The sequence below is a fragment of the Pseudophryne corroboree genome, chromosome 7 (genome assembly GCF_028390025.1).
Source record: "Pseudophryne corroboree isolate aPseCor3 chromosome 7, aPseCor3.hap2, whole genome shotgun sequence".
In the NCBI taxonomy this organism is placed as follows: domain Eukaryota; kingdom Metazoa; phylum Chordata; class Amphibia; order Anura; family Myobatrachidae; genus Pseudophryne; species Pseudophryne corroboree.
In genome coordinates, this window is record NC_086450.1 from 356,867,329 (window position 1) to 356,891,898 (window position 24,570).

The 24,570-nt window shown below is 48.4% G+C and overlaps 1 protein-coding gene across 7 annotated transcripts in view; it reads right to left on the reverse strand.

Moving 5' to 3' along the window:
• IQCK (IQ motif containing K) overlaps positions 1-24,570 on the reverse strand; it is a 258,743-nt gene that overhangs the window by 110,201 nt on the left and 123,972 nt on the right. For all 7 annotated transcript variants that reach the window (XM_063934443.1, XM_063934445.1, XM_063934447.1 and 4 more), the window contains one exon: positions 21,998-22,082. In XM_063934443.1, the coding sequence (XP_063790513.1) occupies positions 21,998-22,082 (85 nt within the window). The remainder of the gene's footprint in view (positions 1-21,997; positions 22,083-24,570) is intronic.

Consider the following 24,570-nt stretch of genomic DNA (forward strand, 5'->3'; position numbering starts at 1 on the left):
TGCCAAGGTGCATTTTGCTACTTTTTTTAGTGCCTAACTAATTCTGCATCCGGGTGTGGTATGTAAGGTCGACAGTAAGTAGGTCAACAATGTTTGGGTCGACCACTATTGGTTGACAGTGAGTAGGTCGACAGGGTTTTTAGGTCAACATGGTCTAGATCGATATGTCAAAAGGTCGACATGAGTTTTTGATGTTTTTTTGGTGTAGTTTTATCCGTACAGTGACCTGGAACCCCAATTAGTGCACCGTGGCCCTCGCATGGCTCGCTTCGGTTACCGTTCCCAATCGTAGTGCACGTGGATCGTTAAGTATCACAAAGTTCAAAAAATGAAAAAAATTTGAAAAACTCATGTCAACCTTTTGACCTGTCGACTTAGAACATGTTGACCTAAAGACCCTGTCGACCTACTTACTGTCGACCAATAGTGGTCGACCTATACACTGTCGACCTACTGTCGACCTAAAGACGGAATCCCCTGCATCCAGCCCCCACGCTTTATGCTCCTTAATTGAACATTTAATACAAATGGCAGGTTAGCAAGCAGGAAAAGTGCTATCATTGATGCAATTACCTCAATTACAGAATGTAATACAGGATAGGGTTTCATCATTGAGAAGTTTGATTGCATATGGCCCAATTTCCAGAATGGGAATAGCAAGGTATAGATGTTTAGAGACAATATAATAACGAGATTTATGGTAAGAACTTACCGTTGTTAAATCTCTTTCTGCGAGGTACACTGGGCTCCACAGGGAATAACATCGGGGTGTAGAATAGGATCTTGATCCGAGGCACCAACAGGCTCAAAGCTTTGACTGTTCCCAGGATGCATAGCGCCGCCTCCTCTATAACCCCGCCTCCGTGCACAGGAGCTCAGTTTTTGTTAACCAGTCCAATGCAGTAGCAGTAAAAGAGACGACAATCGTGAGGATGTCAGCGGCTAATGCCATACCAACCCAAAGAAGCTAAGTGTGTCAGGGTGGGCGCCTTGTGGAGCCCAGTGTACCTCGCAGAAAGAAATTTAACAACGGTAAGTTCTTACCATAAATCTAGTTTTCTGTTGCGGGGTACACTGGGCTCCCCAGGGAATAACATCGGGGATGTCCTAAAGCAGTTCCTTATGGGAGGGGACGCACTGTATCGGGCACAAGAACCCGGCGTCCAAAGGAAGATCCTGGGAGGTGGAAGTATCGAAGGCATAGAACCTAATGAACGTGTTCACTGAGGACCACGTAGCTGCCTTGCTCAACTGTTCAAGGGTCGTACCAGGGCGGGCCGCCCAAGAAGGTCCAACAGACCGAGTAGAATGGGCCTTAATGGTAGCAGGAGCTGATAGACCAGCCTGTACATAAGCATGTGCAATCACCATTTTATTCCATCTGGTCAAGATCTGTTTATTAGCAGGCCAGCCACGTTTGTGAAAACCAAACAGTACGAGGAAAGATTCAGACTTCAGAAGCAGTTCTCTTCATATAGATACAGAGAGCTCGTACCACAACCAAAGACCGCTCTCCAGAAGACAACTCCGGAGAATTAAAGGCAGGAACCACAATCTCCTGGTTAAGGTGGAAGGAAGACACCACCTTAGGTAGGTAACCAGGAAGTGTTCTAAGAACTGCCCGATCACGGTGAGAAATCAGATAGGGGGACTTACAGGATAAGACACCCAGGTCTGAAACGCGTCTAGCAGAGGCAATGGCTAGCAGAAACAAGACCTTAAGAAAAAACCACTTAAGATCTGCGGATGCAAGAGGTTCAAATGGAAATTCTTGCAAGGCCTCCAAGACCACCGACAAATCCCAAGGAGCCACAGGTGGGACATAAGGAGGCTGAATGCGCAACACACCCTGAGTGAAGGTATGAACATCAGGCAGAGATGCAATTTGTCTCTGAAACCATACCGACAAAGCAGAAATATGAACCTTGAGGGAGGCTAGACGAAGACCTAAGTCCAGGCCTTGCTGTAAAAAAGTCAAATGTTTGGCTGTACTAAACTTGTAAGCATCATGATTGTTATTTGCGCACCAAGCAAAGTAAGAATTCCAGACCCTATGGTAAATCCGAGCAGAAGCCGGCTTATGGGCCTTTAACATAGTTTGAATGACCGCCTCCGAAAAACCTTTGGCCCTCAGTACGGAAGCTTCAAGAGCCACGCCGTCAAATCCAGTCGGGCCAGATCCTGGAAGACACAAGGGCCGTGAACGAGGAGGTCTGTTCATTGTGGAAGTAGAAGTGGACGCCCTAGCATGAGGCCCTGAAGGTCTAAGAAGCAATGCCGTCTGAGCCACGATGAGGGGGATGTTTCTTGAAGGATACGGCGTAACCTTGAGTGACGACTTCCCGTACCCAGGCATCGGAAGTGGTCTTCAACCATTCCTGGGTAAACGCTAGAAGTCGGCCCCCCACCCTGGGATCCCCTACCGGGAGGCCACCCCGTCATGCGGCAGGCTTGTCAGGTTTGGAAGCAGGCTGACGGGCAGCCCAGGCCCGTTTGGGTTTAGTAGGTTTGGAAGTGCGACCGTGTCTCGGGTACGCCTGACCTTTTGCTTTTCCCAGAGGACGAAAGGAACGGGAGGAAGTACTCTTAGCCTTCGGCGCAGTACTAGACAGACATGCTGTTTTAGCAGAAGCTAAGTCAGCCACTATCTTGTTGAGGTCTTCTCCAAAAAGAATGTCTCCCTTAAAAGGGAGCACCTCCAGGGTTTTCTTGGAGTCCAGATAAACGGACCAGGACCGCAACCAAAGAATACGGCGAGCCAGGATAGATGTAGTAGAATACTTGGCTGCCAGAATACTGGCATCAGAAGCCGCCTTCTTCACATAATGTGAAGATGTGACAATATACGACAGGCATTGTCTAGCGTGATCAGAAGCATTGGAAGGCAACTCTGAGTCCAACTGCTGGGCCCACGCCTCAATGGCCTCTGCTGCCCAAGTTGCTGCAATAGTGGGCCTATGCGCAGCACCAGATAGGGTGTAAATTGCCTTTAAACAACCCTCCACGCGCTTATCCGTCGGTTCCTTCAGAGATGTGACGGTAGTCACAGGCAGAGCTGAGGATACTACCAGCTGCGCCACTTGCGAATCCACTGGCGGGGGTGTTTCCCAATTTTTACTTAGCTCCGCAGCAAGAGGATAGAGAGCCAGCAACTTCTTGTGAGGTGTGAATTTCTTACCTGGAGTTTCCCAGAATTCCTGACATATGTCCACTAAGTGGTCAGAGTGAGGTAAAACTTGCTGAACCACTTTCTAACGTTTGAACCTGTCCGGCTTATTAGGAATGGCATCAGGCTCTGCGTCAGTGATCTGAAGAATCATCCTGATCGCCTCCAACAAGTCAGGAACATCAACCTGCGACCCAGCCTCCACATCAGAACTATCATGTTCAGAATCTGCGGGGTCAGTATAAACACCATCCTCATCAGATGAGGTGTCTGGGACAGTGGTAGACTGTGAGGAAGTAATGGCCCGTTTAGATGACCCCTTGGTCTTATGCGGGCAAGTGTCAGTTTTCTTTTTAGACAGTGACTGGTTTAATTGCTGTAACTAACTGAAGATTTGATTTGCCCATGGCGGATTAACTGCAGGGACCATAATCTGTTGTACCGGCACAGGAGGTCCCATAGGGGGTGTAAGTTTAGTTACAAGCATAGTTACTATAGAGGAAAATGTAGCCCAAGGTGGGTCATTTTGAACCCCCGTTGCCACTATTCCACTGGGGGGTAGGGAACCCCCAGAACCTGAACTCTCTGCTGCCAAGTTTTCCTCAAACATGCCTGCAGCGTCACCTCCATACACTGTGGGATCAGCTCCAGCTCTGTTGCCCCCTGTAGCTGACATAGCTAAAAGCACAATCTCAGGCAACACAGTACAATATCAGCAGCAATATACCTGACAAGCACCCCCTGTGCAGCTTATATATTCCGCAAACAGGGAATTCAAGAGGTATATGGTGACTAAAGATCACAAATAAAACGAGTTTTATGATAAGAACTTACCCTTGTTAAAACTCTTTCTGCGAGGTACACTGGGCTCCACAAGTCTGGACAATGGGGTGTAGAGTAGGATCTTGATCTGAGGCACCAACAGGCTCAAAGCTTTGACAGTTCCCAGAATGCACAGCGCCGCCTCCTCTATAACCCCGCCTCCCAGCACAGGAGCTCAGTTTAGTTAACCAGCCCAATGCAGTAGCAGGAAAAGAGACAACGGTTAGTAGCACATACACCACACTCTCACGACAAGAGAAGTATCAGCGGCTAATGCCACATCAACCCAAAGAAGCTAAGTGCGTCAGGGTGGGCGCCTTGTGGAGCCCAGTGTACCTCGCATAAAGAGTTTTAACAAGGGTAAGTTCTTACCATAAAACTCGTTTTCTGCTGCGAGGTACACTGGGCTCCACAAGTCTGGACAATGGGGATGTCCTAAAGCAGTTCCTTATGGGAGGGGACGCACTGTAGCGGGCACAAGAACCCGGCATCCAAAGGTAGCATCCTTGGAAGCGGTAGTATCGAAGGCATAGAACCTTATGAACATGTTCCCGGAGGACCACGTAGCCGCCTTGCACAATTGGTCAAGGGTCGCACCACGTTGGGCCGCCCAAGAAGGTCCAACAGACCGAGTAGAATGGGCCGTAATGTGAACAGGAGCTGACAGACCAGCCTTCACATAAGCATGCGCAATCACCATTCTAATCCACCTGGCCAGGGTCTGCTTGTGAGCAGGCCAGCCACGTTTGTAAAATCCAAACAAACCAAAGAGAGAATCAGACGGTGAAAAATCAGATATGGGGAACTACAAGACAAGGCACCCAAATCCGACACTCTTCTAGCAGAGGCAATAGCCAGCAAGAACACCACCTTAAGGGAAAGCCACTTAAGGTCAGCTTGAACCAAGAGGTTCAAATGGAGGCTCCTGCAATGCCTCCAAAACCACGACAAGTCCCAAGGAGCCACAGGCGGGACATAGGGAGGTTGGATACGCAACACATCCTGAGTGAAAGTATGAACATCAGGTAAAGTCTCAATTTTTCTCTGAAACCACACCGACAACGCAGATATATGAACCTTGAGGGAGGCCAGACGCAGGCCTAAATCTAGGCCCTGCTGTAGAAAAGCCAAAAGTTTGGCTGTACTAAACTTGGAAGCGTCATAATGGTTAGATGCGCACCAAACAAAGTAGGAATGCCAGACCCAATGGTAAATCCGAGCAGAGGCCGGTTTCCGGGCCCGCAACATAGTTTTAATGACCTCTTCAGAAAAACCCTTAGCTCTTAAGACGGAAGCTTCAAGAGCCACGCCGTCAAAGACAGCCGGGCTAGGTCCTGGTAGACACAGGGGCCCTGAACGAGGAGGTCTGGGCGTTGTGGAAGTAGAAGTGGACGCTCTGACGATAGGCCTTGCAGGTCTGAGAACCAGTGCCGTCTGGGCCACGCCGAAGCTATGAGAAGCAGATTTCCTTTTTCTTGCTTGAACTTCCGAATTACCCTGGGCAGGAGTGACACCGGAGGGAACACGTACGGCAGCCGAAACCTCCACGGCACTGCCAGCGCATCCACGAATGCTGCTTGAGGATCCCTTGTCCTTGCTCCGAAGACCGGAACCTTGCGATCGTGTCGAGACGCCATCAGATCCACATCTGGAAGACCCCACCTTTCCACGAGGAGTTGAAACACTTCTGGATGGAGGCCCCACTCGCCGGCATGCACGTCCTGACGACTGAGAAAGTCTGCTTCCCAATTCAGGACTCCCGGAATGAATATTGCCGATATTGCCGGTAGATGGCGTTCTGCCCAACGTAGAATCCGTAAGGGCTTCCTTCATTGCCAAACGGCTTCGAGTGCCGCCTTGATGATTTATGTAAGCCACTGTGGTGGCGTTGTCCGACTGTACTTGAACAGGACGGTTCTGAATCAAATGCTGGGCTAGGTTCAATGCATTGAAGACCGCCCGCAATTCCAGAATGTTGATCGAGAGGAGAGATTCCTCCTTGGTCCACCGACCCTGCAAGGAGTGCTGCTCCAGCACCGCGCCCCAACCTCTTAGACTGGCATCTGTCGTCAACAGGACTCAGTTGGATATCCAGAAGGGACGGCCTCTGCACAATTGTCGGTCCAGGAGCCACCAGAGCAGCGACAGACGGACCTCCGGAGTCAAAGAGATCATGTGAGACCTGATCCGGTGAGGCAGGCCGTCCCACTTGGCTAGAATCAGCTTCTGGAGGGGGTGAGAATGGAATTGAGCATACTCCACCATGTCGAATGCTGAGAACATGAGGCCCAGCACCTGCATTGCCGAATGTATCGACACTTGCGGATGAGAAAGGAAGCAACGAATCCTGTCCTGAAGTTTCAGGACTTTCTCCTGAGACAAGAACAACCTCTGGTTGTGAGTGTCCTACAGTGCTCCCAGATGCACCATGCTCTGAGCAGGGACCAGGGAGGATTTCTTCCAGTTGATGAGCCACCTGTGGGCTTGTAGAAACCGGACCGTCATATCCAGATGACGCAGAAGAAGATCTGGGGAATTTGCCAGGATTAACAAGTTGTCCAGATACGGCAGTATCCTGACCCCTTGACGGCGGAGTACAACCGTCATCACCTCCATAACTTTGGTGAAGACTCGTGGAGCCGTTGTTAAACCAAAAGGTAATGCCCGAAACTGGTAATGGAGGTTGCCAATAGCGAACCTCAGGTATTGTTGATGTGACACTGCTATAGGAATATGCAGGTAAGCATCCTGTATGTCCAGGGAGACCATGTAGTCCCCAGGTTCCAAGGCCAGAACTATAGAGCGAAGGGTTTCCATACGGAACTTGGAAACCTTCACAAATTTGTTCAGTGCCTTGAGGTTGAGAATGGGCTGGGAGGACCCATTCGGTTTCAGGACTAGAAACAGCGGAGAATAGTACCCCTGGCCCCTCTGAGCAAGAGGCACCTGTAATACGACTCCTGTATCCAGGAGGGTCTCTACCACCGAATGCAGAGTGTTTGCCTTTGTCTGGTCCGACAGGACGTCTGTCTGGCAAAATCGATGAGGGGGTCGGTTTTTGAAGGCTACGTCGTAACCTCGAGTGACGACTTCCCGTACCCAGGCATCTGAAGTGGTCTTCAACCATTCCTGGGTATACCCTAGAAGCAGGGCCCCCACCCTGGGATCCCCCAGGGGAGGCCCGCCCCGTCATGCGGCAGGCTTATCGGTCTTGGCTGCTGGCTGACGGGCAGACAAGGCTCTTTTGGGCTTCGGCTTACCAGGTTTGTAAGTGCGGGCCTGCTTATGGTACACCTGACCTTTTGCTTTACCTGAAGGACGAAAGGGGCGAAAGGACGTGCCTTTGGCCTTCGACACAGAAGGAGCTGTATTAGGCAGACAGGCAATTTTGGCAGTAGCCAAGTCAGCCACTATCTTATTTAAGTCCTCCCCAAACAGAATATCCCCCTTGAAAGGGAGTACCTCCAGGGTTTTTCTAGAGTCCCCACAGACCAGGATCTCAGCCACAATATCCTGCGAGCCAGGACTGACGTAGCAGAGGCCTTGGCTGCTAGGATACCGGCATCAGAAGCCGCCTCGTTAATATAGCGAGAAGCTGTGACAATATATGACAAGCATTGTCTAGCATGGTCAGAGGAGATTTCAGCCTCTAACTCCAAGGCCCATGCTTCAATAGCCTCTGCCGCCCATGTAGCTGCAATAATGGGCCTTTGTGCAGCCCCCGTGAGGGTGTAAATCGCTTTTAGACAACCCTCGACACGTTTATCCGTAGGCTCTTTTAGAGACGTGACGGTAGTGACAGGTAGAGCTGAGGAAACCACCATCCTAGCCACATGTGAGTCTACTGGAGGAGGTGTTTCCCAATTCTTAGACAGCTCTGGCGCGAGGGCATAGCGAGCCATCATCTTCTTTTGAGGCACAAACTTCGTACCCGGGCTTTGCCAGGGTTCCTGACGTATATCCACTAGGTGGTCAGAGTGAGGTAAAACTTGTTTAACCACCTTCTGACGCTTGAACCTATCTGGTTTCTTAGGAGGAACGGATGGCTCGGGATCATCCGTAATCTGCAGATTTAACTTAATAGCCTCCAAAAGATCAGGAACATCCACATGTGAAAAACCCTCCCCATCAGCCGTATCTGAGTCAGAACCTGTGGGGTCAGTGTATGTGCTGTCTTCATCAGACGAGGTGTCAGTGACAGCAGTGGATTGTGAGGAGACGAGCGCTCGCTTAGAGGACCTCTTGGACTTAGGCGAGCGTTGGTCAGACTTTTTAGTAGTCAGGGACTGGTTCAACTTCTTTAATTGAGCAGATAAATCGTCCGCCTACGGCGGGTTAGCTGCAGGGACCACATACGGTTGTACCGGCATTGGGGGTCCCATAGGGGGTGTTAGTTTATGAACTAGCGTATGCAGAAGCGTGGAAAAAGCGGCCCATGGAGGGTCAGTATGTGCCTCCGTTGCCACAGTACCACTGGGGGGCAAGTAGCCCCCAGGACCAGAGCCCACAGCTGCTATATTCTCCCCATATGTGCCTGTGGCTTCAGCAACACCAGCAGTGTGTTCCGCCCCAGAACCGTTACCCTCAGAAGCAGACATGATACAACTTGCAGTATGAGGTAACACAGTACAATTATTAGCAGCACTATATCCCTAAAGCCAAACCCCTGCGCAGTGTACTCAGCACCAGCAGAGATAAAGGAGAGATATGGTGACTAAATCACAGAGAATAATACGTAATACAGTATATCTTTGTGAAAATCCTATATTAAATAACACCTGACACACCAAGCCCCCTCAGGTTATAGAATATAGGGAAAGCAAGTTGAGTGAAAGACACGAGATGGACACCACACTCAGCTATCAATGCACACACAAATAGTCACAGTTTGTACAATGCAGAGGTTATTACAGACAATAATACTGCACTGGACTAGCTTACACAGCTATATAGTCAACAGATATAACACTACACAGTAAGAAACTAGATGTATATCACAGGGTAATTTTACTATAAACCCCTGACTAAATGCACTCTTTCTTAACTAACACTGACTAAAAAGGCAGGTAGAATACTTAAGTGTCATGTAAAGTCACAGCACTGACAACCAGGCGGCTTTACATAGGAGGATTTGCCCAAGCAGTCCCAGGAACAGTGAGCTGAGGAGTAATGGCGCCGCAGACACTGACAGGGAGTGAGGAAAGACAGAGATGCAGCTCCTGGGCGGGAACACTTGCTGGAAATGGCGCCCTGGGGCTGGGGGAGGGGCTTCAGGTCTAAGCCTTATCCCCCTTGCTGGCAAAACCACCGGGTACTGTAGGCGATATTAAAATCGGTTTTAAGAGAAAACCTGACCTGTGCCCATGCCCTGGTGATCTAGTGGGATCGCCTGTATCCACAGTGTCCACCGCCAGCGCGCGCGGCCCGCCTCCCACTGACCGCGCCGGATCGTGATAAAGACCGGGTCCCGCGAGCGGGACCCACTTACCACCTCCTGAAGCGCGGCCACGCGATCCTGGAGAGCCCCAGCCTTGTGTGCCTAACGTGAAGTAAACCGGAGCCTCCGCTGTAGGTACCTGGCAACCAGGGCTCGGGAGTGTACAGCGTCGCTGGGGAGAGCTGGAGCTGCAGCAGAGAATGTCAGAAGACATTTACCACCGCTGCTGCCCTTGAAGTCTTCACTTTTTACCTCATAAAAAGCTTTTCTTAGGGCTGCTTGGAGCAGCCCCTCTGTTTAGTGCCTGCTTACTGCAGCACCAACTGACAAACTGAGCTCCTGTGCTGGGAGGCGGGGTTATAGAGGAGGCGGCACTGTGCATTCTGGGAACAGTCAAAGCTTTGAGCCTGTTGGTGCCTCGGATCAAGATCCTACTCTACACCCCATTGTCCAGACTTGTGGAGCCCAGTGTACCCCGCAGCAGAAACATACACAATGAGTATATCTTGTGAGACGCCTATATCAGATAATAAACCTGACGCACTGAGCCCCCTCAGGTCATAGAATATAGGGATAGCAATCTGAGTGAGGGACACGAAATGGAGGTCACACAGCAACTACATGCACACACATATAGTCACAATGTACAATGCAGAAATTATGACATGCAATAAAACTGCACTGGACTAGCAATACAAAGTAATACTCAGTATAGCTATATAATTAGTAGATATATCAATGCACAGTAAAGACTGGACGTATATCACAGGGTATTTGTACTATATAACCCTGACCAAATGCACTGTTTCTTAACTAACACTGTCAACAGACATGTAGAATACTTAAGTGTCTTGTAAAATGCACAGCGCTGACATGAAGGCGGCTTTACAAAGGAGGATTTGCCCAAACAGTCCCAGGAACAGTGCTGCTCTGTGTAATGGCGCCCAAACACTGACTGGGAGTGAGGGATAGAGATATATGCAGCTCCAGGGCGGGAACATTACTGTAAATGGTGCCCTGGGGCTGGGGGAGGGGCTACAGGTCCAAGCCTTATCCCCCTGCTGGACCTCACCACAGGTACTTTGGGCTGTAATAAAAACGTTTTTTATGAGAAAAAAATGACATGTGCCCTTGCCTTGGTGGTTTAGTGGAGTCCCTGCCCAACCACAGTGTCCACACCAGCGCGCGCGGCCCGCCTCCCACTGGCCGCCCCGGACCGCGATTTCAGCGTGACCCGCCTAGGGGACCCACTTACCTCCTCCCTGAGTGCAGCCACGCGATCCAGGAGAACTTCGGCGAGTGTGTGACTAATGGGGAGCAAACCGGAGCCTATGCTGTAAGTACCCGGCAACCAGGGAGCGGCAGTATACAGCGCCACTGGGGGAGGTGATGGAGCAGCAGCAGGAGATGTCAGACTGACATCTGTCACTGCTGCAGCCCTTGAAGTCTTCTATCTTCGCTTAGAAAAGCTCTCTCAGGGCTGCTGGAGCAGCCCACCTGTTGTATGCCTGCTTACTGCATGGCACCCCAATGTTATTCCCTGTGGAGCCCTGTGGAGCCCAGTGTACCCCGCAGCAGAAAAATAAATATTGGCATATATTTCATTTGCAAAATTAAAACAGTTTGTACAGTATGATTACTGATACTAAACGTGTTACCTAATAAAAAATCTAGGAATCCACACACACACTTACAACTCGCTAACCATTTCCTGTGCATCTGATCTCTGCCAGGAGGAAGGTGATGACACCTAAACGTCCTCTCCCAACACCTCTTAACAGCTTTGTATTATTCCTGTGGCCCCTTTACAGTCTACTATGCAAGATGAAAGCAGATACTCTGTCCTCTTCAAAATTAAAGTGACATAGAAACAGAATTTGGTAGCAGATTAGAACCACATGGCTGCCCTTTAGGGTTAGGATATTAGGAACAGGGCATTAGGATTACTTTAGCAGTTTGGGATAAGGTATTAGGGTTAGGATTTATCATTAGAGTGAGGTTTAGGGCTAGGGTTGAGTTAGAGTTAGGGGTGTTAGGGTCAGGAATAGGGTAGGTAGTGAAAGAATGAGAGAACTAAGAGCCAGATTCAGAGGTGGACACCATACCGATATTTGCGCATGCTGATTTATTATCAGTGGCAGATGCAGTGAGAATTTATTTTGTTTGTTGTAGCTAACAGGGGTGTGGCTACAAAAACACAGGTATGTTGCAACCATTTCTGGGCCTGCCTGAGCCCGCGACTGCGTCTTCTTGTGCAGTAGTAAAGGCTCCATTTGTTACTTGCAACGGACATTCGAGCAACCACAGGGGTATTGAGAGGTCCAAAGGTGCCACCGATGGTTCACCTCTGTACACAAGCGGTGGATCAGAGATGCTGTCAGTGGGCGCTCTGTACAAATCCCCGTAGCTGCGGCATTACATACTTTCACAAATGCAACTGCGTCGGAATATGCTGCAAATGTAACTGCATGCACCTCTGATTTAGCCCTAAGTCTTCTACTTTGGAGAGTTTTATTTATTGTTTCTTAAAGTACTTCACGAGTACTAAGAGGTGCTAAGAAATTGGTTTTAGATACCAAAATAAGCTTTGGTACTATCAAGATAATTTTAAGTATAACTTTTTCTGTTCCGTTAAGTAACTATTAATGTAATTTTGTATGTATGGGAAGACCATGGGCTAAATGACAGGTATCCGGGTGCAGAGAAAGGTATGACCTATATGAACCCTATGCTGTTAATGTTCCATGGAAACAAGCAATGATATATTCTGTGGATAAATCTGAGATTTTGCTCTGTGCTATGTATTGCAATGACACACTGTAAATACATCAGGCATTCAGGGCTGTTATATAATGCTCGCTGTCATGAATTACTCAGTGACCTGACAATATTTCATTATCAATGCTCTGCTAGACAAACTACGCAACATGCACAACACAATCTAATGTAGTCTCCCTCAGGAAATAGATTTGCATTTTACAGTTGCTAATTATATCTTTTCTTCAGTTCTGCCCCCATTTCAATGTTCTCAGGAGTCTCTTTTAAATTATTTACAATTAATGATTAAAAGTGATGATATGTCTGGAATTCAGCTGGTAGACATTTGAAAAAAAAAAAAAAACAAGAACAGAAAAAGATTTAGCCTAGTGTCAACAGTTCTCAAGCCGATATGCATCAGGTCAACATGAGAATGTCGATACAACTGCAATGTCAGCATGCTTAGCATGTCGATATGCATGTGTCATCCGTGTACAAGTCAACGTGAAAGAATGTCAAACTAATGTCCCTCGTGGACCACCAGTCACTTACCTATTCCCTGTCTTCTTCTGGGTCCTGGCTGTGACGTGTGCGGCATTTCCAGCACACACCTCTGAGGAGCAGCGGTTCTAGTAAGTGTTCCTCCGCTATTCCTAACTCTAAGCCCTACCTCTAACTGTCCCCCTAGTGCCTAACCTTAATCCCCCCCCCCTTCCCCAACAGCCTAACCCTACTCTCCCCCAGCAGCCTAATCCTCCTGGCGGCACCTAGTCATAACCATCGACACTCTATAGAGACTGTCGATACAATATGTCAAATGCACATGTGCAGTACGGGTTTGGTGCGTGTGCAAAGTACTAAACATCTGTACTTTACACTATGCGCAGCAACTCCGTCCACATCTGAATAAGGCCTACTGTCAGGCTACATCTCTAAGTAGCCCTACTTTACATGAAAATGTCATTATTAACCACCGATTGAGTGACCACCTCTAAGCCTTGGTACACAGATGCTATATTGATGACGCAGTAATCATCAAGATCCCATGCTTGCAAAATCTGAGTATTTTAGAGGTGTTCTGTTTTAGACACCTTAAGTATCCATATCAGTCGACGTTTTTTAGTGTTACTTCCACGTCGGTAAAAGCTGCGTTACAAATACTATACGTTCGACAAGAAATATCAATAAAGGAAAAAAATAAGAATTTACTTACCGATAATTCTATTTCTCATAGTCCGTAGTGGATGCTGGGGACTCCGTAAGGACCATGGGGAATAGCGGCTCCGCAGGAGACTGGGCACATCTAAAGAAAGCTTTAGGACTAACTGGTGTGCACTGGCTCCTCCCCCTATGACCCTCCTCCAAGCCTCAGTTAGGATACTGTGCCCGGACGAGCGTACACAATAAGGAAGGATTTTGAATCCCGGGTAAGACTCATACCAGCCACACCAATCACACCGTATAACTTGTGATCTGAACCCAGTTAACAGTATGATAACAGAGGAGCCTCTGAAAAGATGGCTCCCAACAATAATAACCCGATTTTTGTAACAATAACTATGTACAAGTATTGCAGACAATCCGCACTTGGGATGGGCGCCCAGCATCCACTACGGACTATGAGAAATAGAATTATCGGTAAGTAAATTCTTATTTTCTCTAACGTCCTAAGTGGATGCTGGGGACTCCGTAAGGACCATGGGGATTATACCAAAGCTCCCAAACGGGCGGGAGAGTGCGGATGACTCTGCAGCACCGAATGAGAGAACTCCAGGTCCTCCTCAGCCAGGGTATCAAATTTGTAGAATTTAGCAAACGTGTTTGCCCCTGACCAAGTAGCTGCTCGGCAAAGTTGTAAAGCCGAGACCCCTCGGGCAGCCGCCCAAGATGAGCCCCTTTCCTTGTGGAACGGGCTTTTACAGATTTTAGCTGTGGCAGGCCTGCCACAGAATGTGCAAGCTGAATTGTACTACAAATCCAACGAGCAATAGTCTGCTTAGAAGCAGGAGCACCCAGCTTGTTGGGTGCATACAGGATAAACAGCGAGTCAGATTTCCTGACTCCAGCCGTCCTGGAAACATATTTTCAGGGCCCTGACAACATCCAGCAACTTGGATTCCTCCAAGTCCCTAGTAGCCGCAGGCACCACAATAGGTTGGTTCAGGTGAAAACGCTGGAACCACCTTAGGGAGAAACTGAGTCCTCAATTCCGCCCTGTCCGAATGGAAAATCAGATAAGGGCTTTTACAGGATAAAGCCGCCAATTCTGACACGCGCCTGGCCCAGGCCAGGGCCAACAGCATGACCTCTTTCCATGTGAGATATTTTAACTCCACAGATTTAAGTGGTTCAAACCAATGTGACTTTTGGAACCCAAACTACATTGAGATCCGAAATTGCCACTGGAGGCACAAAAGGAGGCTGTATATGCAGTACCCCTTTTACAAACGTCTAAACTTCAGGGACTGAAGATAGTTCTTTTTTGGAAGAAAATTGACAGGGCCGAAATCTGAACCTTAATGGACCCCAATTTCAGGCCCATAGACACTCCTGTTTGCAGGAAATGTAGGAATCGACCCAGTTGAATTTCCTCCGTCGGGCCTTACTGGCCTCGCACTACGCAACATATTTTCGCCAATTGCGGTGATAATGTTTTTGCGGTTACATCCTTCCTGGCTTTAGATCAGGATAGGGATGACCTCATCCGGAATGCCTTTTTTTTTTTTTTTTTTCAGGATCCGGTGTTCAACCGCCATGCCGTCAAACGCAGCCGCGGTAAGTCTTGGAACAGACAGGGTCCTTGCTGGAGCAGGTCCCTTCTTAGAGGTAGAGGCCACGGATCCTCCGTGAGCATCTCTTGAAGTTCCGGTTACCAAGTCCTTCTTGGCCAATCCGGAGCCACGAATATAGTGCTTTCTCCTCTCCATCTTATCAATCTCAGTACCTTGGGTATGAGAGGCAGAGGAGGGAACACATACACTGACTGGTACACCCACGGTGTTACCAGAGCGTCTACAACTATTGCCTGAGGGTCTCTTGACCTGGCGCAATACCTGTCGAGTTTTTTAATCATGTGGACGACTTCTGGGTGAAGTCCCCACTCTCCTGGGTGGAGGTCGTGCTGAGGAAGTCTGCTTCCCAGTTGTCCACTCCCGGAATGAATACTGTTGACAGTGCTATCACATGATTTTCCGCCCAGCGAAGAATCCTTGCAGCTTCTGCCATTGCCCTCCTGCTTCTTGTGCCACACTGTCTGTTTACGTGGGTGACTGCCATGATGTTGTCCGACTGGATCAACACCGGCTGACCTTGAAGCAGAGGTCTTGCTAAGCTTAGAGCATTGTAAATGGCCCTTAGCTTCAGGATATTTATGTGAAGTGATGTATCCAGGCTTGACCCTAAGCCCTGGATATTCCTTCCCTGTGTGACTGCTCCTCAGCCTCGCAGGCTGGCATCCGTGGTCACCAGGGCCCAGTCCTGAATGCCGAATCTGCGGCCCTCTAGAAGATGAGCACTCTGCAACCACCACAGGATGGATACCCTTGTCCTTGGTGACAGGGTTATCCGCTGATGCATCTGAAAATGCGACCCGGACCATTTGTCCAGTAGGTTCCACTGGAAAGTTCTTGCGTGGAATCTAACGAATGGGACAGAACCCTTGTGCATTGATGCACTGAGACTTGGTTCGGTTTTAGGAGGTTCCTGACTAGCTCGGATAACTCCCTGGCTTTCTCTTCTCGGGAGAAACACCTTTTTTCTGGACTGTGTCCAGGATCATCCCTAGGAAACAGAAGACAAGTCGTCGGAACCAGCTGCGATTTTGGAATATTGAGAATCCAATCGTGCTGCCGCAACACTACCTGAGATAGTGCTACAACGACTTTCAACTGTTCCCTGGATCTTACCCTTATCAGGGAATCGTCCAAGTAAGGGATAACTAAAATTCCCTTCCTTCGAAGGGATATCATTTCGGCCATTACCTTGGTAAAGACCCGGGGTGCCGTGGACCATCCCTACGGCAGCGTCTGAACTGATAGTGACAGTTCTGTACCATAACCTGAGGTACCCTTGGTGAGAAGGGTAAATTTTGACATGAAGGTAAGCATCCTTGATGTCCCGAGACATCATGTAGTCCCCTTCTTCCAGGTTCGCAATCACTGCTCTGAGTGACTCAATCTTGAATTTGAACCTCTGTATGTACGTGTTCAAAGATTTTAGATTTTAGATTTAGAATCGGTCTCACCGATCCGTCTGGCTTCGGTACCACAATAGTGTGGAATAATACCCCGTTCCCTGTTGCAGGAGGGGTACCTTGATTATCACCTGCTGGGAATACAGCTTGTGAATGGCTTCCAAAACTGCCTCCCTGTCAGAGGGAGACGTCGGTAAAGCCGACTTTTGGAAACGGCGAGGGGGAGACGTCTCGAATTCCAATATGTACCCCTGAGATATTACCTGAAGGATCCAGGGGTCTACTTGCGAGTGAGCCCACTGCGCACTGAAATTCATTGAGAACGGGCCCCCACCGTGCCTGAGCTTGTAAAGCCCTAGCGTCATACTGAGGGCTTGGCAGAGGCGGGAAAGGGTTTCTGTTCCTGGGAACTGGCTAATCTCTGCAGCCTTTTTCCTCTCCCTCTGTCACGAGCAGAAAAGAGGAACCTTTTGTCCGCTTGCCAACAAAGGACTGCGCCTGATAATACGGCGTCTTATTTTGAGAGGCGACCTGGGGTACAAACGTGGATTTCCCAGTTGTTCCCCTTTCAAAGGCAATACTTCCAAATGTCGTTTGGAATCCGCATCACCTGACCATTTTACTGGTAGAATTGGACAACGCACTTATACTTTATGCCAGTCGGCAAATATTTCGCTGTGCATCATGCATATATAGAAATGCATCTTTTAAATGCTCTATAGGCAATAATATACTATCCTTATCTAGGATATCAATATTTCCAGTCAGGGAATCCGACCATGCCAACCCAGCACTGCACCTCCAGGCTGAGGCGATTGCTGGTCGCCGTATAACACCAGTATGTGTGTAAATACATTTTTGGATACCCTCCTGCTTTTTATCAGCAGGATCCTTAAGGGCGGCCATCTCATGAGAGGGTAGAGCCCTTGTTCTTACAAGCGTGTGAGCGCCTTATCCCCCCTAGGGGGTGTTTCCCAACGCACCCTAACCTCTGGCGGGAAAGGGTATACAGCCAATACTTTTTAAGAAATTATCAATTGTTATCGGGGGGAAACCCACGCATCATCACACACCTCATTTTATTTCTCAGATTCAGGAAAACTACAGGTAGTTTTTCCCTCACCGAACATAATACCCCTTTTTGGTGGTACTCGTATTATCAGAAATGTATAAAACATTTTCCATTGTCTCAATCATGTAATGTGTGGCCCTACTGGAAATCACGGTTGTCTCTTCACCGTCGACACAGGAGTCAGTATCCGTGTCGGCGTCTGTATCTGCCATCTGAGGTAACGGGCGCTTTAGAGCCCCTGACTGCCTATGAGACGTCTGGACAGGCACAAGCTGAGTAGCCGGCTGTCTCATGTCAACCACTGTTTTTTTATACAGAGCTGACACTGTCACGTAATTTTCAACAGTACATCCACTCAGGTGTCGACCCCCTAGGGGGTGACATCACTGTTACAGACACTCTGCTCCGTCTCCACATCATTTTTCTCCTCATACATGTCGACACAAACGTACCGACACACAGCACACACACAGGGAATGCTCTGATAGAGGACAGGACCCCACTAGCCCTTTGGGGAGACAGAGGGAGAGTTTGCCAGCACACACCAGAGCGCTATATATATACAGGGATAACCTTATATAAGTGTTTTTCCCCTTATAGCTGCTGTATTGTTAATACTGCGCCTAATTAGTGCCCCCCTCTCTTTTTTAACCCTTTCTGTAGTGTAGTGACTGCAGGGGAGAGCCAGGGGAGCTTCCCTCCAACTGAGCTGTGAGGGAAAATGGCGCCAGTGTGCTGAGGAGATAGGCTCCGCCCCCTTTTCGGCGGCCTTATCTCCCGTTTTTTTGTACATTCTGGCAGGGGTTAAATGCATCCATATAGCCCAGGAGCTATATGTGATGTATTTTTTTGCCATGTAAGGTATTTTAATCGTGTTTTATTGCGTCTCAGGGCGCCCCCCCCAGCGCCCTGCACCCTCAGTGACCGGAGTATGAAGTGTGCTGAGAGCAATGGCGCACAGCTGCAGTGCTGTGCGCTACCTTATTGAAGACAGGAACGTCTTCTGCCGCCGCTTTTTCCGGACCTCTTCGCTCTTCTGGCTCTGTAAGGGGGCCGGCGGCGCGGCTCCGGGACCCATCCAGGCTGAACCTGTGATCGTCCCTCTGGAGCTAATGTCCAGTAGCCAAGAAGCCCAATCCACTCTGCAGTCAGGTGAGTTCGCTTCTTCTCCCCTTAGTCCCTCGATGCAGTGAGCCTGTTGCCAGCAGGTCTCACTGAAAATAACAAACCTAAACTAAAACTTTCACTAAGAAGCTCAGGAGAGCCCCTAGTGTGCACCCTTCTCGTCGGGCACAGAAATCTAACTGAGGCTTGGAGGAGGGTCATAGGGGGAGGAGCCAGTGCACACCAGTTAGTCCTAAAGCTTTCTTTAGATGTGCCCAGTCTCCTGCGGAGCCGCTATTCCCCATGGTCCTTACGGAGTCCCCAGCATCCACTTAGGACGTTAGAGAAAACCTGAAAAACAAAAGATTAGCTTGTAATTGACAATCATAATTGCACTACTTTTATCTCTATAGTCACAATTTTAAAATGTCAGTAGAGAGTTTACAGACTATTCTGGGTGAAATATTTAGCACACAGAAAACCTCCTTCAGATATTGGGGGTAATTCCAAGTTGATCGCAGCAGGAAATTTTGTAGCAGTTGGGCAAAACCATGTGCACTGCAGGGGAGGCAGATATAACATGTGCAGAAAGAGTTAGATTTGGGTGGGTTATTTTGTTTCTGTGCAGGGTAAATACTGGCTGCTTTATTTTTACACTGCAAATTAGATTGCAGATTGAACACACCACACCCAAATCTAAGGGTGCATACACACGGTGAGATTTGGACTTATCCGATTCTCACCGTGCGACAGGGGGCCGGGTCGGCACTTAGCCAGTATCGCAAGCACATAATGAGTGTGCTTGCGATGCTGGCTATGTGCGATGTCAATCCTGACTATCTCTTCTATAGAGATAGCCAGGATTGACTTGCCTGCACAGCCTATTTTTTCTGCCGATGCCGACCGCGCGGGGCCGCGCATCGGCATCGGATCGGGATCGCAAGGTGACTGTCACCTTGCGATCTGCACTATCTTTTCTTCCGATTCTGACTATATAGTCAGAATCGGAAGAAAATATCTTACCGTGTGTACACACCTTAACTCTCTCTGCACATGTTAAATCTGCCTCCTCTGCAGTGCACATGGTTTTGCCCAACTGCTAACAAAATTCCTGCTGCGATCAACTTGGAATTACCCCCATTATACTATCCTCATCTACTAAAATACAAAATATAAAGAACTCAGATTTAGCTGCTAATATCTACTATGGCTGGAATTTAGTAGCCTCTGATTTGCAGAAGTTGCAGCTTTCCATCAGTATTTCAGGGACTAGCAAATTACTTTATGTAATAGAATGGAAATAACTGTAACTTTTACATATTTGAAACTATATTTATCAAAATGCATCACCGTAACTCCCCGCCCAGTTTTTTTGCAGTATTCAAGGTACTCTACAAGTCACCAGATGTACAGTAATAGGCTGCAATTTTTAAAGTAGCCAAGAAAGCAACATAAAAGCCCTGAGAAACAGCAGAGGTGCACCCTGCCAACATGATAGTTGGAACCATGTGTGAAAAATATAGGGGGGGGGGGGGGGGCTGAGATCCGGCTTGCCCCCCTTTAGATCTACCAAAATAGGGGAACAACAGCAGCCCAGCTGACTGCAAACTTGATCCTGTTCTGTGAGTAACCAGTTTTATTAGACATGGGGGGTCATTCTGACCCAATCGCACGCTGCAGTTTTTCACAGCGTAGCGATCGGGTCAGAACCGCGCATGCGCCGGCGCCGCAGTGTGACGGCGCATGGCCGCCCGTCGCTGTACTACGATCGCCTCTGCCTGATTGACAGGCAGAGGCGGTCGATGGGCGGGTGGGGGCGAAACGGCGGCGTTTGTCCGCCGTTTCGTGGGCGTGGTCCGGCCAACGCAGGCGTGGCTGGACCGCGCAGGGAGTGGCCCGCAGCAGCTGCGTAACATCACACGCAGCCGTTGCGGGCCGGGGAGCGAAGAGTAGCTCCCGGCCAGCACGCTAATGTTGCGCTGGCCGGGAGCTACTCTTGAAGTGCGATGCCTTTGCACTTCTGTGGGGGAAGGCAGGGGGGCTGGCACTGACATGCGGGGCAGACTAGCCCTGTGCTGGGCGTCCCCCCGCATGTCTGAGGTCATGATCGTAGCACAGCTACGATCAACTCAGACTGACCCCCATGGACCACCAAGAACTCCACTAAGCAGGATAATTCAGTTGTAGTGCTTAAGCCACCAATAAGACCTATTATAGTAATGAAGTTTGCAAGTTCACTGGTGGCAGGTTATATGATAATATGAATCATCCTTCACTAATGGTCATATCAATCATCCATCACTTTGTTCTTCATGATTTTGTGCACTTGTGGACCCAACTTTAAGAACAATGGGGCAGATGTATTAACCTGAAGACAGGATAAAGAAGTGATAAGCGCAAGGTGATAATGCACCAGCCAATCATTACGGATTTGAAAAATGACAGGAGCTGATTGGCTGGTGCTTTATCACCTTGCACTTATCACCGCTTTATCACTTCTTTATCCCTTCTCCAGGCTCAATACATCTGCCTCAATGTCTGAGACATCTTTCTCCATCACCATTATCCAGGCAACAGTTGAATGTGGAAGAATAGAGCTGATCTCCTCCTGTAGTTGGTGTCCCAGTGACTTACTGAGTGACTTTATATTTGTGTGTGCATTTTCTCTCCACTGCCTCTACATAAGTACATACATACAGAAATGTATTCACCTACTAAAACTATTGGCAAGCTCCTGAAGCCCTAACAGATGTACAGATTTGTGAAAAATGATACAAAGGTAAACATAGCATTGCCCATAGCAACTAATCAGATGTCTGCATTCTCTTTCTAAACTGTACTGGTCATTACAATGCTAGCTCAAATCTGATTGGAAGCAGTGCCGGCTGCCGCCCTTGGCCTGAACACCATCCAAAGGCTGCAGGGGGGGACTGGCCAGGATATATGAACATACATGTGAAGTTGTATGTAACATATGTCCTGGCTTCCTTTCCCGGGATTCAACAGCTACCGCAGTATGCCTCACACTGCTCAGCCTGTCACTCGTCATTTAGCCCGCCCCCGGACTCCTGTAAAAACAGCCAATGGGAGTCCGGGGGCAGGGGGGGGGGGGGGGGACTAAATGACGATTGAAAGGCTGAGCAGTGTGTCCCATGCTGCGGTGACTGCTGATTCCCGGGGAAGGAAGCCAGGACATATGTTACATACCACTTTGCATGTATGTTCATATGTCCTGGCCAGCTCCCCCTTTCAGCCTTCGGACGGTGTTACAGCCAGGTGCAGGAGACACCAATGCTAGCAATTATTGGCAACAACACCGTTTTCCTTTGCATCCATTTTCTTTAAATCTGTTTACAAGAAGTCCATTTAGAGACATTTTAATACATTTTGATTTCATAAGTTGATTTGTAAAACAACCCAATTTCTCTATTACAGAATAATATTTACCCGATACCCTTTCCAAAATGACTGTATCAGTGTCGCTGCCTCCTCATCTGATAGTAGTAGAGATAGTGGAATGGGTGGTCTTGGACTACAAAAAAATATATAATTCTATTAGTAATATTAAGTAATACACAGTGTATAATAACTAGTTATGTCCATGCATATATGTACATTTGTTTTATTCTATCACTCTAAATATTACTTTTGTTCTTCCCATTTCCTTTTGTATGTATTTACTGTAGCTTTCATCAATAGCATATACCATTTTTATGCAGCACCATACACACAGAATTTGTCAGGCAGTTTTCCCTGACAGACTCGTCTACAATCTAGTATTTGATGTCTGGGATACAAAGTGACTTGCCCAAGGTCACAATGAGCGGAGACTGAATTTCTGAGGCAGCTGGAATGAGGCCTGGACTACAATTGTCACTGGAAGGGGAAGACCGCAAAAAAAATGTTCATGAAAGAGATTGTTTCTTTCTTATTTATTAACAGTTACTTATACAGGGCACACATATACCCCTTTTACACTCGCATGAAAATCCCGGGATATTGCACGTGAACGCGCATCATCCCGGGATTTTTGTCAGTGTGAAAGGGTACAGGGACAATTTCCCGGGTCGAGCATCCCGGGATTTCAACCCTGGTCTCGAACCAGGGTTGGTCCCGGGACCGTCCCGGGAAGCTGTGTAGTGTGAAAGGGCCCATCCTGGGATTCACTACCCGGGACTGTTAAAAGGCCTCCGATTGGAGCTTTCATGGGCTCAGAAAAGATGATGTCATCTTTCAGAGCCCTGGGGAGCGTCCTGCATGCGTGTGAGGAAGCAAGCATGGCGACCTGGACAGACCAGGAGGTTAGAGAGTTGCTGAGCATTAGGGGAGAGGAGGAAATAATGAGGCAGATCACAGGCAGTTAAAGATGCAGTGATTTATAAAAACATCTCCAAGATGCTAGAAGCCAGGGGAATCATCCGCACACAGCAGCAAGTGTTAAACAAAATGAAAACTCTTAAAAAGCAGTTCCTTAAGGTGCATGACAACAACAGGAAAAAGAGCGGTGTTGGCCGTATCGACTGGCAGTACTATGACATCTGCGCCAATATCTTTGGAAACACAGCTATATGCAGTCCGGTGAGTCTGTCTTCCAGTTCACAGTACACTGCTACAGAAGGCACTCCAGAAGAGACACAGACAAGCAGTGACGTCTGTCCGCCATCACCGTTGTTAATTGACGACACACCTGAGGACAGCGACACATCCTCCCAGCCGTCCATAAACACATCCAGAAACGACGACAGCATAACTGCAACCATTGAAGACGTCGTGGATGCTCAGACCAGTGACAGTGGGACTGTACAAAGTGCCGTCACCGTCACCCCAACTTTACAGAAAAACAGTAAGTACATGTTTAGAAATTAACACTCATAGCACAAATCCACAATTGTTAATCATCCGGTTATGTGCGTAGTATGAGTGGCCAGTGTGGCAGCAGCGTGGCGAGCGCAAATGAGCCCCTTGCAGGATCACTGCGCTCAGCACGCTGCTGGCACGGTGGCACGCTTTGCAATTTCTGCCCCCACCCAGGGGGGCTTTGCATTTTTAGAAATAGTTCAATGTTGCAGAGTAGCTAGTGTGTAGGTGGATTAATGCCACAAACACGTTTGCTAACGCTGCTATTTTTATATACGCTCATTTTGTATTTCTTCTCTTCACAGTTTACACCGTACCGCCTAGAAGGAAGAAACTGAACAGAGCGGAGCAAGTGGCTAAAGCCATGTCAAATGTCCTTGTCGAGCAACTCCGAGAGATGGACGCTACAATGGCCCTCATTCCGAGTTGATCGCTCGCAAGGCGAATTTAGCAGAGTTGCTCAGGCTAAGCCTACGCCTACTGGGAGTGTATCTTAGCTTCTTAAAATTGCGACCGATGTATTCGCAATATTGCGATTACAAACTACTTAGCAGTTTCAGAGTAGGTTCAGACTTACTCGGCATCTGCGATCAGTTCAGTGCTTGTCGTTCCTGGTTTGACGTCATAAACACACCCAGCGTTCGCCCAGACACTCCCCCGTTTCTCCGGCCACTCCTGCGTTTTTTCCGGAAACGGTAGCGTTTTTATCCACACGCCCCGAAAACGCCGTGTTTCCGCCCAGTAACACCCATTTCCTGTCAATCACACTACGATCGCCGGAGCGAGGAAAAAGCCGTGAGTAAAAATACTATCTTTATTGTAAAATTACTTGGCGCAGTCGCAGTGCGATTATTGCGCATGCGTACTAAGCGGAATTTCACTGCGATGCGATGAAAATTACCGAGCGAACGACTCGGAATGAGGGCCAATGTCCGCACAGGAGGATGCAAGTCTCGACAGGTTTCTAGAGGCAGAACGCCAAATGCATGATGCATTTCTTTCCCAAGTCATGACAATGCAGGTACGCATGAGTAGAGAGCAGTATGACCGCCACAGGGAATTGCACCAACTGAACATGGCGTTCTATGAGCGTATGACCAATACCTCAAGAGCACCAATCCAACACCACAACTCACAATACCCTGGGCCCAGGTGCGACAAAA